The sequence below is a fragment of the Balaenoptera musculus genome, chromosome 1 (genome assembly GCF_009873245.2).
Source record: "Balaenoptera musculus isolate JJ_BM4_2016_0621 chromosome 1, mBalMus1.pri.v3, whole genome shotgun sequence".
Lineage (NCBI taxonomy): Eukaryota > Metazoa > Chordata > Mammalia > Artiodactyla > Balaenopteridae > Balaenoptera > Balaenoptera musculus.
Window position 1 is genome coordinate 160,584,342 of NC_045785.1, and position 14,297 is coordinate 160,598,638.

The 14,297-nt window shown below is 36.0% G+C and overlaps 1 protein-coding gene across 13 annotated transcripts in view; it reads left to right on the plus strand.

Moving 5' to 3' along the window:
• CDC42BPA (CDC42 binding protein kinase alpha) overlaps window positions 1-14,297 on the plus strand; it is a 320,248-nt gene that overhangs the window by 251,205 nt on the left and 54,746 nt on the right. For 7 of the 13 annotated variants that reach the window (XM_036865574.1, XM_036865605.1, XM_036865654.1 and 4 more), the window contains 4 exons: window positions 4,187-4,292; window positions 4,721-4,869; window positions 6,348-6,439; window positions 8,790-8,866. In XM_036865574.1, coding sequence (XP_036721469.1) covers window positions 4,187-4,292; window positions 4,721-4,869; window positions 6,348-6,439; window positions 8,790-8,866 — 424 coding nt within the window. Of the gene's footprint in view, window positions 1-4,186; window positions 4,293-4,720; window positions 4,870-6,347; window positions 6,440-8,789; window positions 8,867-9,935; window positions 9,984-14,297 lie in introns of all 13 variants that reach the window. The other 6 variants (XM_036865565.1, XM_036865615.1, XM_036865588.1 and 3 more) reach the window with 1 other exon arrangement.

Here is a 14,297-nt window from a genome sequence, read left to right on the forward strand (position 1 = left end):
CCTTGTTAAACGTTTCTTGTATTTTCTCCATTCTATTTCCAAGATTTTGGATCATCTTTACTATCATTATTCTGAATTCTTTTACAGGTAGACTGCCTATTTCCTCTTCATTTGTTAGGTCTGGTGGGTTTTTGCCTTGCTCCTTCATCTGCTGTGTGTTTCTCTGTCTTCTCATTTTGCTTAACTTACTGTGTTTGGGGTCTCCTTTTCGCAGGCTGCAGGTTCGTAGTTCCCCTTGTTTTTGGTGTCTGTCCCCAGTGGCTAAGGTTGGTTCTGTGGGTTGTGTAGGCTTCCTGATGGAGGGGACTAGTGCTTGTGTTCTGGTGGATGAGGCTGGATCTTGTCTTTCTGGTGGGCAGGTCCACGTCTGGTGGTGTGTTTTGGGGTGTCTGTGAACTTATTATGATTTTAGGCAGCCTCTCTGCTAATGGATGGGGTTGTGTTCCTGTCTTGCTAGTTGTTTGGCATAGGGTGTCCAGCACTGTAGCTTGCTGGTCGTTGAGTGGAGCTGGGTCTTGGCGTTGAGATGGAGATCTCTGGGAGATTTTCGCCGTTTGATATTACGTGGAGCAGGGAGGTCTCTTGTGGACCAGTGTCCTGAACTTGGCTCTCCCACCTCAAAGGCACAGCCCTGACGCCTGGCTGGAGCACCAAGAGCCTGTCTTCCACATGGCTCAGAGTAAAAGGGAGAAAAAAAAGAAAGAAAGAAAGAAGATAAAATAAAATAAAAGAAAATAGAGTAAAATAAAATAAAATAAAGTTATTAAAATAAAAAATAAAAATAATTATTAAAAAAAATTTTTTAAGGTAGTAAAAAAAAGAAAGAAGAGAGCAACCAAACCAAAAAACAAATCCACCAATGATAACAAGTGTTAAACCCTATGCTAAAAAAAAAAAAAAAAACGACAGACAGAACCCTAGGACAAATGGTAAAAGCAAAGCTATACAGACAAAATCACACACAGAAGCATACACATACACATTCACAAAAAGAGAAAAAGGGAAAAAATATATATATATCGTTGCTCCCGAAGTCCACCTCTTCAATTTGGGATGATTCATTGTCTATTCAGGTATTCCACAGATGCAGGGTACATCAAGTTGATTGTGGAGATATAATCCACTGCTCCTGAGGCTGCTGGGAGAGATTTCCCTTTCTCTTCTTTGTTCACACAGCTCCTGGGGTTCAGCTTTGGATTGGACCCACATCTGCGTGTAGGTCGCCTGAGGGCGTCTGTTCTTTGCTCAGACAGGACGGGGTTAAAGGAGCAGCTGATTCGGTGGCTCTGGCTCACTCAGGCCAGGGGGAGGGAGGGGTACGGATGCGCGGCGAGCCTGCAGTGGCAGAGGCTGGCATGACGTTGCACCAGCGTGAGGCGTGCTGTGCGTTCTCCCAGGGAAGTTGTCCCTGGATCACGGGACCCTGGCAGTGGCGGGCTGCACCGGCTCCCGGGAGGGGCGGTGTGGAGAGTGACCTGTGCTCGCACACAGGCTTCTTGGTGGCGGCAGCAGCAGCCTTAGCGTCTCATGCCCGTCTCTGGGGTCCGCACTGACAGCCGTGGCTCGCTCCCGTCTCTGGAGCTCCTTTAAGCGGTGCTCTTAATCCCCTCTCCTCACACACCAGGAAACAAAGAGGCAAGAAAAAGTCTCTTGCCTGTTCGGCAGCTCCCGACCTTTTCCCGGACTCCCTCCCAGCTAGCCATGGCGCACTAGCCCCTTCAGGCTGTGTTCACGCAGCCAACCCCAGTCCCCTCCCTGGGATCTGACCTCCGAAGCCCGAGCCTCAGCTCCCAGCCACCGCACGTCCCAGCGGGTGAGCATACAAGCCTCGGCCTGGTGAGTGCTGCTCGGCGCCGAGCCTCTGTGCGGGAATCTCTCTGCTTTGCCCTCCGCACCCCTGTGGCTGCGCTCTCCTCCGCGGCTCCGAAGCTTCCCCCCTCTGCCACCCGCAGTCTCCGCCCGCGAAGGGGCTGCCTAGTGTGTGGAAACCTTTCCTCCTTCACAGCTCCCTCCCACTGGTGCAGGTCCCGTCCCTATTTTTTTGTCTCTGTTTTTTCTTTTTTCTTTTGCCCTACCCGGGTACGTGGGGAGTTTCTTGCCTTTTGGGAGGTCTGAGGTCTTCTGCTAGCGTTCGGTAGGTGTTCTGTAGGAGTTGTTTCACATGTAGATGTATTTCTGATGTATCTGTGGGGAGGAAGGTGATCTCCACGTCTTACTCTTCCGCCATCTTGAAGCTCCTCCTAAAACTGTTTAAAAAAAAAAAAAGTTAAGAGAATGAGTAGTGTAAGCTTAACCAGATGGCCTAGAAGGAAGGGGCAAGAGATGGTGTTGGGGCTGGGGAAAGTGCAATGTTTTTAAGATTTAGGTTGGAAGTAGACAATGATTATGAAAAGGAATTGTTGTGCAAGACCTAGGGCCTAGTGGAACTTAAATGGCATTAGCGTGTAGTTGACCGAGTCTTTTTTTTTTCTTTTTTCATCACCCTTCCCATCAGTAATTTTTTGTAGCCAGGAAAAATAGACATAGGTTTAATCAAAAGTTGAGAATTAGTGGAAGACCACTGTGGTAAGGGAATATGAATGTATTCAAGATGTAAATAAAAAGCAAAGTTAGAAGGTATTGTTTTTTATATAATATTTCACACAACATTATAGCAATTTACATGAAGTTATTTGATTTCCAAAGTGAATAAAACACACTGGATTTCATAGGTTCCTGGAAATGTGCATAAGCCAAGATCTCTGAGCTATGATAGATACTAAACCAGCACTGGCTGAGGCCTATTAGCCTGGTTAAATGGTAGTATAGTTTTCTTAATTGCTACTCTGTGAGTGTCTTTAGAGGAAAATAAAAAATGTCTTTGGAGGAAAAACAATCTTCCCCCATCTATATTTATTCTTTATGTTATAGATTAGGTGATTAAATTAAAAGATTGTGGTCACTTGTGGTGTCGAAAGTTAAAGAATTTTAGAAGGAAACAGCATCCAAGTACACAAACTTTCTTAATATTTTCTTAAGCCACTTTAAAAGGCTATGAACATATATACATGTATGTAGAGCCTACAAATATGTTACTATCACTAGAGTGGGCAACTTCTTAACAGTGATTTTATTTGCTCCTTTATTCTTTTGATTGTCCTCCAAAGCACTTTCCCATCTGAGAGAAGAAGGGATCAAACCTCTTTTAAAGGGCCTCTTTAAGATGTAGATATGGAGTGATATGTAGGTAGACAGATGAATTTAACTCCTCAGGAGTTTAAATTGTAACAGATGCTGAATCAAGCCTCAAGATTTAAACTTGTCTGCTGTATGCATCACAGATACATATTGATTTACCTGAAATATACTTTCCTCATGGCTATTCAATGACCTGAATTTTATTGAATAGAATTTTAAAACATTTCTCTCTAAAATCATATAATTACATCAGCAAGATAGCCTTAAAATAGTAAATAGAAACTGAGTTTCGGGAATTCCCTGGCTGTCCAGTGTTTAGGACTCCACGCTTCCACTGCTTCCACTGCTGGGGGCCCTGGTTTGATCCCTGGTCTGGGAACTAAGATCCCACGTGCCTTGGGGCGCTGCCGGGGCAGGGCGGGGGCGGGGGGGGTGTAGAAACTGAGTTTCAGTAGACTTTAATCTTTTCTCTTTGTTATATCATTGACCATTTTAGAAAACAAAAGAGCTTTATTACAACACAGAATTTTTTTTTTTACAAAATATTATACTTTAAACTTTCTAAATTTAGTGTACTTCAGTTTTAAGAAGGGTGTATTGTGTTTTCATTAGATAAAAAATGGAATCTAATTAATAAGAAATCTTATTCTTTAGAAGTCATGTGAGTGTATGTGTGTATGTGTGTGTATGTTTAATGTTAGATTAAAAGAGTATTAATTCCGTGGCTCAAGGGTGAGTTTTACTGATTTATCAGATATGTATAATTTGGACCTTCCTAAACGTGGCCACCTTTATCTGTAAATAACTGAACAGTTCAGTAAACCATTTCCCACTTTTTGACAGATAGTAGTACTGTGGTAGACCTTTAAAAGAAGATATTAAGAACATCTTCAAATTTCTGTCACTTTTCACTTATTTCTTTATGATGCTTTAAAATAATATATATCTCACTGAAGTTTTCTATTTTACTTTGGTACTTGATCTCTGTCTTTATTTGCATATATTCTAGGGTCAGTGATGAAAAGGATGCACGAGGATATCTTCAGGCCTTAGCTTCTAAAATGACTGAAGAATTGGAAGCTTTAAGAAACTCCAGCTTGGGTACCCGAGCAACAGTAAGCTCTGCCATTTAGCAAGCAGGCTTATTATATTAGTCGGTGGGAAGGCTCAGAAAACACTGTACTAAATCTGAGTGCTTACATCAGTTTGTCTAGGCTTTGCCTACTGTAAAGATTTTCATGAGAAATCATTCAACGTTTTTCCAGTTTAGGAAATTATAATACATAGCTGCTTAACTATAATTTGTGTGGCTAGCCATTAATGGTAATAACCATAAAAAATAAATGCATTTATAATGTGAGTCTACAGTTATTTCTGAATTTAATGAAAAATAATATATTTTCACAAGTAATAGTTCTCTTTAATTCTTTAATTAGGGAAAGATAGTTGTTTTAAGTAGTTTCCAAATTCACTTATATTACTAAATTTAAATGTTAAAAATAAAATCGAATGGAGCTAAAACCTCAGTCATATTATTTCATAGGATATGCCCTGGAAAATGCGTCGTTTTGCAAAACTGGATATGTCAGCTAGACTGGAGTTGCAGTCAGCTCTGGATGCAGAAATAAAAGCTAAGCAGGCCATCCAAGAAGAGCTGAATAAAGTTAAAGCGTCTAACATCATAACAGAATGGTAAGACTGAATAATATAGTCCCACTAGAGTGATTTCTAATTTGGTCCAAAAGTATCTGGAGAGAAGTTACACGTTTAGTTTCCTACCTACCCCTTTTTTTTTTTAAGTGATGACCAGAAAAAAACTATGAGTATTTGAAAATGAATTGATGATTTTAGGCCTTGTGTGCAGTGATGCAATTTTAATACAGCTTTGTTTCTATCTGACTTGTCCTTAAAGTGGAATTAATAGTACTAATTAATATTCTGTTATTTACTTATCCCCTTATTTGTAAAATTCACTCTCAAATTTTATTCTATTAAATCCAAAATAATCTTTTGTTCAAGAATAGCACATTAGTCTAAAATTGCAGCATAGAGTCAGAACAAAATATAGTCATCTGAAAATTCTGGCCTCTACCATAGATTTTTTTACACATGAAGTTTCGAGTGATGGTAAATTTCATAAAGGTAGAATATACTTAAATTATCCTTTCTTTCATGTTATGTATTAAAAAAAGTGTATCGCCCACAGGTCCAGGACAGTTAGCTAATGGATACATTCCCTCCATTCTTACCACAACAGTAGAATAAATCATACTCAGAATAAATAAATGATAAAAGGAAACTCGTAATTAGATTGGTTCAAGAATAAGTTATAGAGGAATAAGGTGATACAGAGGGACAGTAGAAAGTTCATGTTACAAATCAAAATATAAATAGAAAAATCCATTTGGTGCTCAGAATACTAAATGTTGCAAAGGCATTCAGTCATGAAAAGAAATACAGTCCCATAAATTCCGTTTTTAATGGTATGAAGCACCCCAGTTGAATTATAAATTCTTGCTATGAATTATCCAATCATAAATTAAGTATGCTTTACTGAAATGTGCTAGTGTAACATTGAAAATGGAAAAAAATTGTTTTTGGATAATATGAATTGATCCCAACGTAAAGAACTGCTAAATGTCATTCTCTGTATCGTAATTTGGAATAAATGTGATCTTTCTGCTTATGCTTAGGACATATAAATTTACACATTTGTTCATAAATCAGGAATGTGAGTCAAACTGAAAATTATATATTTAGTCACTTTCATGGTTCTCTATGAAAGAAGTCTAACAGAATTCTAAAATTAACCTTTGATTTTATGACATTTTTTAATTTAATAATGTAGCTCAGAGCCAGCAACTTTTCTATAAAAGGAAAGATAATAAATACTTTAGGGCTTGTAAGCCATATAGTTTCTGTCTGCTCAACTCTGCTGTTGAGTACAAAAGCAGCCACAGACAGCATATAAATGAATGAGCTTGACTGTGTTCCAGTAAATCTTTATTTACGCAAGAGTAGATGACAGGCTAGATTTGTCCTTCCTGCAGTAGTTTTCAGTTCCCTACATTATCATGACTGACATTTAAACCAATTAAGTTCAACTACATACATGATGGCTCACTAACCAACAATATAAATAATGACATTTTTCCTTTTTTTCCCTTAAGTAAACTAAAAGATTCAGAGAAGAAGAACTTGGAACTACTATCAGAAATTGAACAACTGATAAAGGACACTGAAGAGCTTAGATCTGAAAAGGGTATGGGAATGTGTTTTGCATCAACGAGGACTTAATGTTCTGTTATGAATACATTTTATTATATAAGAATCAGCCTATTGTGTAGGCAGGAGAATTGTTCACATACACAATTCTGGCACTCATTTATAGATGTATATGTATATGGCGCACACACACACACACACGCACATATTTGGTAGACAAGTCTCCTGAGTCATTTTGTTTTACTTGATACGCGTTGTTTAAAGATTTCTTAACAGAAGACTCACTTTGCCATAAATTTGACTGTTTTTTCAGGACCATGGACTATATCATGAACAATATTTTTGTGATTGGAAAAACTTGTTTTTATCATATACTTTATACTATTCTCAAATGTTATAGGGGATTCACTCTCAGGGTAGTTGACGAAATAATGTATGAAATAACTAAAGATTAACCTAATCCAGTATTAGAAAGGCAATTCAATGACAAAGAATTATTTGGGCATTTCGGTGTCTTCTTCCATGTTTGATACTCAAATTGTTTGCCCTGTGGGATTTTCCAGGATTTATTCCCATTTTCTTGAAAACATTACTTGAGCATTTTTTCATTAATGTAAAAAGTAACTCAGAGTGCTTGGTAGCTTTATTACATGAACTTCAACGTTCTTTCCATAACATGGGCATTAAGAATGTGAAGATTTAATTTTTTAAAATTCAGAATGTTATTATCTTAATGAAAGGATCTCTTATATATAGCTGTTAGAAATTCATTTTCCTGACAGTATTCCTGACTGAATACTGAACTAGTTAATTGGCTCTATGTTGTACTTATGTGCTGCCTTATCATTTCCCTGTCCTATGACACACAGTGACGTAAAGCTGGTTGGGTCTCCGCATCTGCTTTTAAAATTGTGGAGGAAAGAGGGTAATCACACAAAGGAGTTAACATGAAAAAGCCATTAAAAGTAGTAGATGTTCAATAAATTTTTGTTGATTGAATTTCCTAGTGAACAAGAAGGAAGGAAGGAACCCAGAAAAAGTGAATTAGGAACTCAGATTAGGAGTACAAAGCATCATGCTAAAATGAGAATCAAGCTTAATTTTCATGTATGAAGAGTGGAAGGAGCTGCATTATTTAGTGAGCAGAGCAAAAAGAATATATAAGACATGGAGGACCTGTGGCCCTAAAGGCAATTTATATAGAAAAGAGACCAGTGAAGAATATGACTTACTGTAACACACCAGCTGGCATTGATTGCATCATTTTAAAGTAGATCTAAACTTGCAAAAGAAGAAATCGTTTATCACATTGCAGACTAACCTATGGGTATGGCTTTTTATTTGGAATTTGAACGTTGCAGAATAATAAAATTTCACTATATGTTGTAAGATAATAGTCTACTTAAATAATACAATGTAATGTTTATATAATGAGGACAAGGATTTTGTTTTTCTGCTTTATTTATTATTATATATCCAGTATCTAGACAGGGTTTGGCAAATAAAAGGCTTTCAATAAATATTCATTGATGGAATGAATTTCTGAACATACTGCCTTATCTGGCAACTATGGTATACTATTAGAGAGTAATTCAAAAAGCACATAATTTGTTATCAGTTGATATCAGTTCCTTAAAAGATATGGAGATCAAAAATGTGTTTTGGTTGTTTCTCCTTTTCCTCCCTAGTATTTATCATTATGTGTATTTTAAGAATTAATTTGGAAATCATGTATTTAAAGTTAATGCCATAGCCAAGAGGTATGCGTGAATTTTTTTTAATTTGTCTGAGAAAAGCTAGGGTTTGGAGTCCTCATTCTCCAACCCTAGTTTTTCCCAGACAAAATTTTTTAATTTCATGCAATTTTTGTCAATAAAACAGTAAATGAAATCAGATTGAGGCCTTAGCAAAAGTTTTTTCATAATTAAATAAGTTTGTTGTATCACTGCATTTTTTAATAAAAGATTATTTATATTAATATATACTATATGCTTGATGAGAATATTTCAAAAAGGAAACCTTGTTTGGTGATAAATTACCTTAGAAAAATCAGGCATAACGAGGGTTCTATTTTAAAAATTTTCTCAAGAGTACCAAAACATTTAATGTGCTTCTTACAGTGTACTGTATAGGAAAAGAAATTCAGGAACTCAAGTAAGTCAAGAAACAAGTATTTCATGGAGTCTGATGTAATTTAACTATTGAGTGATATTCCAAGAAACACTAATGTATTTTAGTTTTTTAAGTATGTGGAGTTAATGATATTAATTGGTTTTAAAATACAGTAGTTTGCGAGCAGCTTTTTAATAGATTCAGACAGGAAAGGTTATCCATGAAAATTAGTCTTAATTGTTCTAGTTTTAAAAAAAGTTGCTGCTGTCTTCTAGGTATAGAGCACCAAGACTCACAGCATTCTTTCTTGGCATTTTTGAATACGCCTACCGATGCTCTGGATCAATTTGAAGTAAGTATTAAACTTTTCATATATCCTCTGCAGTCAATTTAAAATTTACTTTGTGATTTAAAATTTATTTGCAATAAAACTTTTATTGCATCCCATATAAGAGGACCTAGAATCTTATATAAACAAAAACGTATTAGGAAAGGAATATGTTCTGCAATGTTATGGAAACTTTAATCATAAACTCTTCTTGTGTTTAAGAAAAATCTAAGAAAGAGCTAAATAAGAGGGTCGTTGATAAGATTTAAAAGAAATTTCATCTCTTTCCCTGAGGAACAGTAAGTGCAGAACAAATCCTAACTTTAAATAATTTTGACACTTTTCTTTTTTCTCCAAAGCATAGAGCCACAGTAAAAAACAAGTGAAAATGTCAGAGCTCACAATAGGGCAATGCTGGTTCTAGTTCCAAATCAATTCAGTTTTTTAGAAGTATACCAAAAGAATGCTTTTTGTTAAAAGTATTACATAGAGTTTATTTGGCGCACTCCATTATAATGAAATAGTGATTATATGACTCTGTCATTCTTTGGTACTTAAATTCTTTGCTAGAAAAAAAAATTAAGATATGAAGTATATTTTTATGTCAGAAAATTTAAGTTAGTGATTATATCTTAATCAACAAATAATCGTATGTCTCTGTGCAAGGCACTGTTCTAGGTGCTGGAGATACAGTAGTGACCAAATTGACGAAGTCCTGCCCCTCAAGAAGCTTACATTCTAGCAGGAACAATTAGAGGCAGAGATTCTGTTGCTTACTTTTAGTTGTTACCTTCTGGAGTGCTTCCATTTAATTTGATTATTAATGAGCTTCAGCTTAATACATTTTGAGCACAGTATATGAATTGTATTTCATTCTTTTGGGAAAGGAAAAAAGAATCACACTTTAAAAAGTAATTAATGAATTTCTAAGTTTCTTGAGAAACAATGACAGTGACTGCTTTTCTCATTTATTTATTTGAATTAATGTCATTTGCCTTTCAATTGTTTTACAAAATTTTTGATTTATTATTTGTTCTTATTAAATTGCTTCATCCATATTTTCTATTTTTTTATTGCTGTATTCGTTAAATAGGATTCCTTTTCTTCTTCCTCATCTTCACTGATTGATTTTTTGGATGACGTAAGTCTTTGATTTTCAAACCAATGCATCCTTCAGTAAAAGAGATCAGTGAATTGATATGAAGAATTTACCTAGTAATGCAGTCAGTTTTAGAAATATCACACTTGATAATTTGTGAGCCAAAATGTGCTTCTTTCTTACTTTAAATACAATGAAGAGTTATCATTATTAAATATAATAAAGTAAAAATGTACTTTTAAAAATGTGTTGTCCATCAGAGAATCTCTATAGTTCCATTCTTTGCAACAATTCTGAAGACTGGAATGCTTATTTGATTATTGTCACTATAGATATATAGATATAAATAATTGCTCATTTTTGTTTTTCATGGCAATTTCTATTTCACATTCCCCTTTTCTTTTCAGCACTTTACTATTTAGTTTATATGTTAGTTAAAAGTAAACCTCTGGTGGTATAATCAGAACAAGTGACACGTTTTATTAACTCTTCCAGTAGATTTTATCATAACACAATAATTGAGTACAGATCAATTTTTAATGCTGACAGAATTTCTCTTCTAATGTAAAAAATGATTTTAGTTAATATATGTACTATATTCACTATAAATTGACTGCATTATCATTTTCTCTCTTAAATTAATTGTATAGATTTAATAATTTAGAAGTTCCTAATGTATAGTGTTCCTCTCTTTACAGAAATACCTGACATATACGTTCTCTCTAATCCACATTAAATGGCACAATAATTCTTGTTGTAAAGCATTGTATTATCCTGTTGAACATTCTATCTTTACAGAAATTTGGAAATAAAATGGGTTCAAATGCAAATATTGTGCATATAACTATTTTTAAACCAGGGGAAATTCTTTAAATGTTTTATTTTTTGTGTTTTGTTAAATATAATTCTTATATTGAGGAGAGTATTAAGCATAATTTTCTACTAAAGAAAACTCCTGATCTATATTTTTAAGTGATTTTTTATTTCTTTGAAATATTTATACCAAAGTGTGCACCTTTCCATTCTAAATGGAAACTATTTTATTATTCTTGAGACAAATAATCAAACTAGGTAATTCTGCAGTGTGATAAAAAGAGAACTCTTGATGTACGATAATATTTGATGTTATAATCTGATGTATATTTTACTATTCTAAAATACTCAGTATGGTATTTCCATACAGATAACATTCACCTTAAAAAGAATGGGAAGGAAGTTTGAACAAATATTTTAATTGTCCTTTCTCCTAGAAGACCATTTTCATTTTTCTTTCTAATAAACTCTTCTCTACATCCCTTTTTCTCCCACAAAAATCTTTGAATGTACAACACAGGAGTAGTATGTATTTTGGTAAATAGGTTAGCTCTTCTCAGCAGAAGCACATCTCAGCCCACTCCTATCTCATCTCTGCTCTCATATGCTGTCTTCTGCCACCATCCAGCTGTAGTGTCTGTTTCCCACTTTTACTTTTCCTCCAGAAGTACCCTTTCTTACCCTTCACCCACTATTACCCAGCATAGATACAGTTCAGACATACATGTAAATTGTAAAGTAGTACAAAGGAACTCCTATTATAAAGTAAACCGCAACTAAGTTCACAAAGGCTGCTGAATCTTTATGATTCAGGCTCCACGCTCTTCAAGGGCGTGGTTTTTCTCTCATTTGCTTCCTAAGCACTTTCCTCTCAATTTATTGCTTAAGCACTTAAGTTGATTCAAATCCTGCCTCTGCCACTTTCTAGGTATATAATTAGGAGCAAGTTATCTAACCTTTCTATGCACTGGTTTGCTCATCAGACAAACAAGGATAATAATAGTATTAATCTCATAAGGTTGTTTGAGAATTTAAAGAAACAGCATATGTAATACCCTCAATAATATTGGTTATTATTTCCTTACTCTTAATAGACCAGTTCCCCTCCATTGCTGTGTTCTCTTTAGCTTCCTTTCTTGTCCACAAGTTCAATTTCACTTAAGTACTTTCTTAGCTCTTCACCACTCAGCCTTCCACTTACCACCAATGTGCATCACTATACTTTCCTCCTGTTGAATCACATTACCACTGGAAATGATTTTTACGTGTCAGGGCAAAGGCCAGCAGTAACCTCCCATTTAAAAAAATATTTTGTATTCTTAATTCATATTTTATGGCATAAACCTCTTATTTCTCGTCATACTTTGTAACTGTCACCACCCTTCCCAGCATTATCATCCGTTTCACCTTCAAAGTCATAATAGAATGTTGTTTTGAATCATGGTATTCAATCTTTGGCATGCTTGGGTTCAGCATCCAAGATGTTTTGTATAAAGCTCAAGTTCTGTAGCTTCCTTTCTCATAGGCATGTGGATTCTTAAGGATTAAAATAAATCTTGATTGTTCTTTGTGCCCAAACTAGTTACGTTGTTGTGCATGAGGTTTAAAATATGCGACTGCGCTCTATACTAAGTAGACTCTGTCTCTTAATTAATCCATAGGACACATCCTCTGCTCATTCTTTTCTGTTTTCTATCTCATTGGTATAGAAAAGAAAAAGATTATGTTGAATTGCAGTGGAATTTGTAGGTATAGGAGGGAATTGAATTGCAGTGGAATTGAATTGCAGTGGAATTTGTAGGTGTAGGAGGGAATAAGGTTAGTTTTAAGCAAAATTGCACAAATGAAGTTTTCTTTTGTGTCCACACATCATTGACCTTCTCCATCTGCCCCCAGTAACCTAGTGCCCTCATACTGCCCTCCAATTCTTCAGAGCTTTATCACCAGTGCCGCCCCTCCCCCAAAATTACCTTCTAGTTTTTTCCTTAACCCTCCCACACAGGCCTATTAAAACTATAATTCTTTTACTTAAACAGTACACCTAATCACTCTCCTACCTCTAATTTTTCCTCAGTATGTTTTGCCTGTTATTCAAAATTCGGATGAATGCTAGGATTTGGGGCAATATGGGAAGACATTTGGAACAAGATGCTTTCCTTTTAAGTTACACTGTTTAGACAGCTCTTGACAGAAGAGAAAGAGTGTATGTAACACCAGTCCCTCCTTCCCTCTGACTCAGGCACAGCAGAATACATTCTCAACATTTTGTTTCTGTAACTCAGCGTTTGGAGTTTTCTACCTGTAGAATAATAGACTTTTCAAGGAGAAGAGAACCGTAGAATATCTTTAGTCCAGTGGTTTCAGTAATTATTTACCACAGCACTCCCACTAGTAGATAGGTTACTCTCCCATTAGTGAGAGTGACTTTTTAGAATTCTCAGTCTTTGGAGTAATAGGGAAGTGTTGACAAAAGGGTTACATGGCATTCTTTAGGGCAGATAAAAGGGGGGGGGGTGAGTTAATTTTGAAAGAAACTGAGACCATTTTGATTAGTGGTCCCTTGGGTAAGGCACTCCCATGTGAGTTATTGAGATAGCAGTCGAACAGATACCAGGATCCCTTCTGCTGTGGAAATTATTTCCTCTTTTACCCTCATCTTTCTTCTCAACCCCACGTGCCCAATCCTAGACTGCCTGTGATACTGCATATTAGGCCCAGCGTCATCCTGCAGGTTGCAGGTGGGGGGAGGAAATGGAGCTCAGCAGCTTAGGTTTTCCCCCATCTGTTCCCTTCATTCCCATGATAGCAGATCCAGGGATCATCAGACTAAGCTTACAGGAACCTCCCATTCTGTTCAGTTCATTTTCTCCTTCTCAAGTGAACCCCCAAAATGCTTGACTTGACTATATTCAAGGAATACTAGTTATAGTTATATAAATGAATGAGTTGCTGTTTATATTTGATAAACGTATTGTCATATATATGAAACACATGCTAGGTAAGTTTTGAGTTTTATTAAATTACAGTTCTGTACTCTGTTCATTTAGCCTAAGTTCACAAAAATGGAATTTGCCCATTCATCTGGCAAATGCGAATGTATCAGCTTGCTTTTTGGAGGTTGCCTTACTCTAGTGTACTGAGGAAAAGAGTAAATCAAGGAATTAAAGCTCTAGAATATAAAGGTCAGACATAAAGGAATAGAGATAGTACCTTTAGTCCAACTGTCCAGTACTCCTAATATCGTGTTCTTTTCTTGCATTCTGGCATATTAAGAGAAGAGTAGCCTGGGAGCATTGGCAAGCTGAGTTCTACTCTTGGTTTTGGCCTCATATAGAAGCTTACTAAGATGTCCCAAAATATTTAATTTCAGTCCTGGCTCCTAGATTCCTTCATTTATGTCTTGCCTTTAACATTGTTCTCCCTCCTAGGTTCTTTCATATTCTGTCATAACCAATCATAGAAATCTGGGCTTGGCAGCATAGGTTTAGCTGTATCTGGGAAAAGTTGATCACACGTGAGAATCAATGGAAGACAAATTTCTAA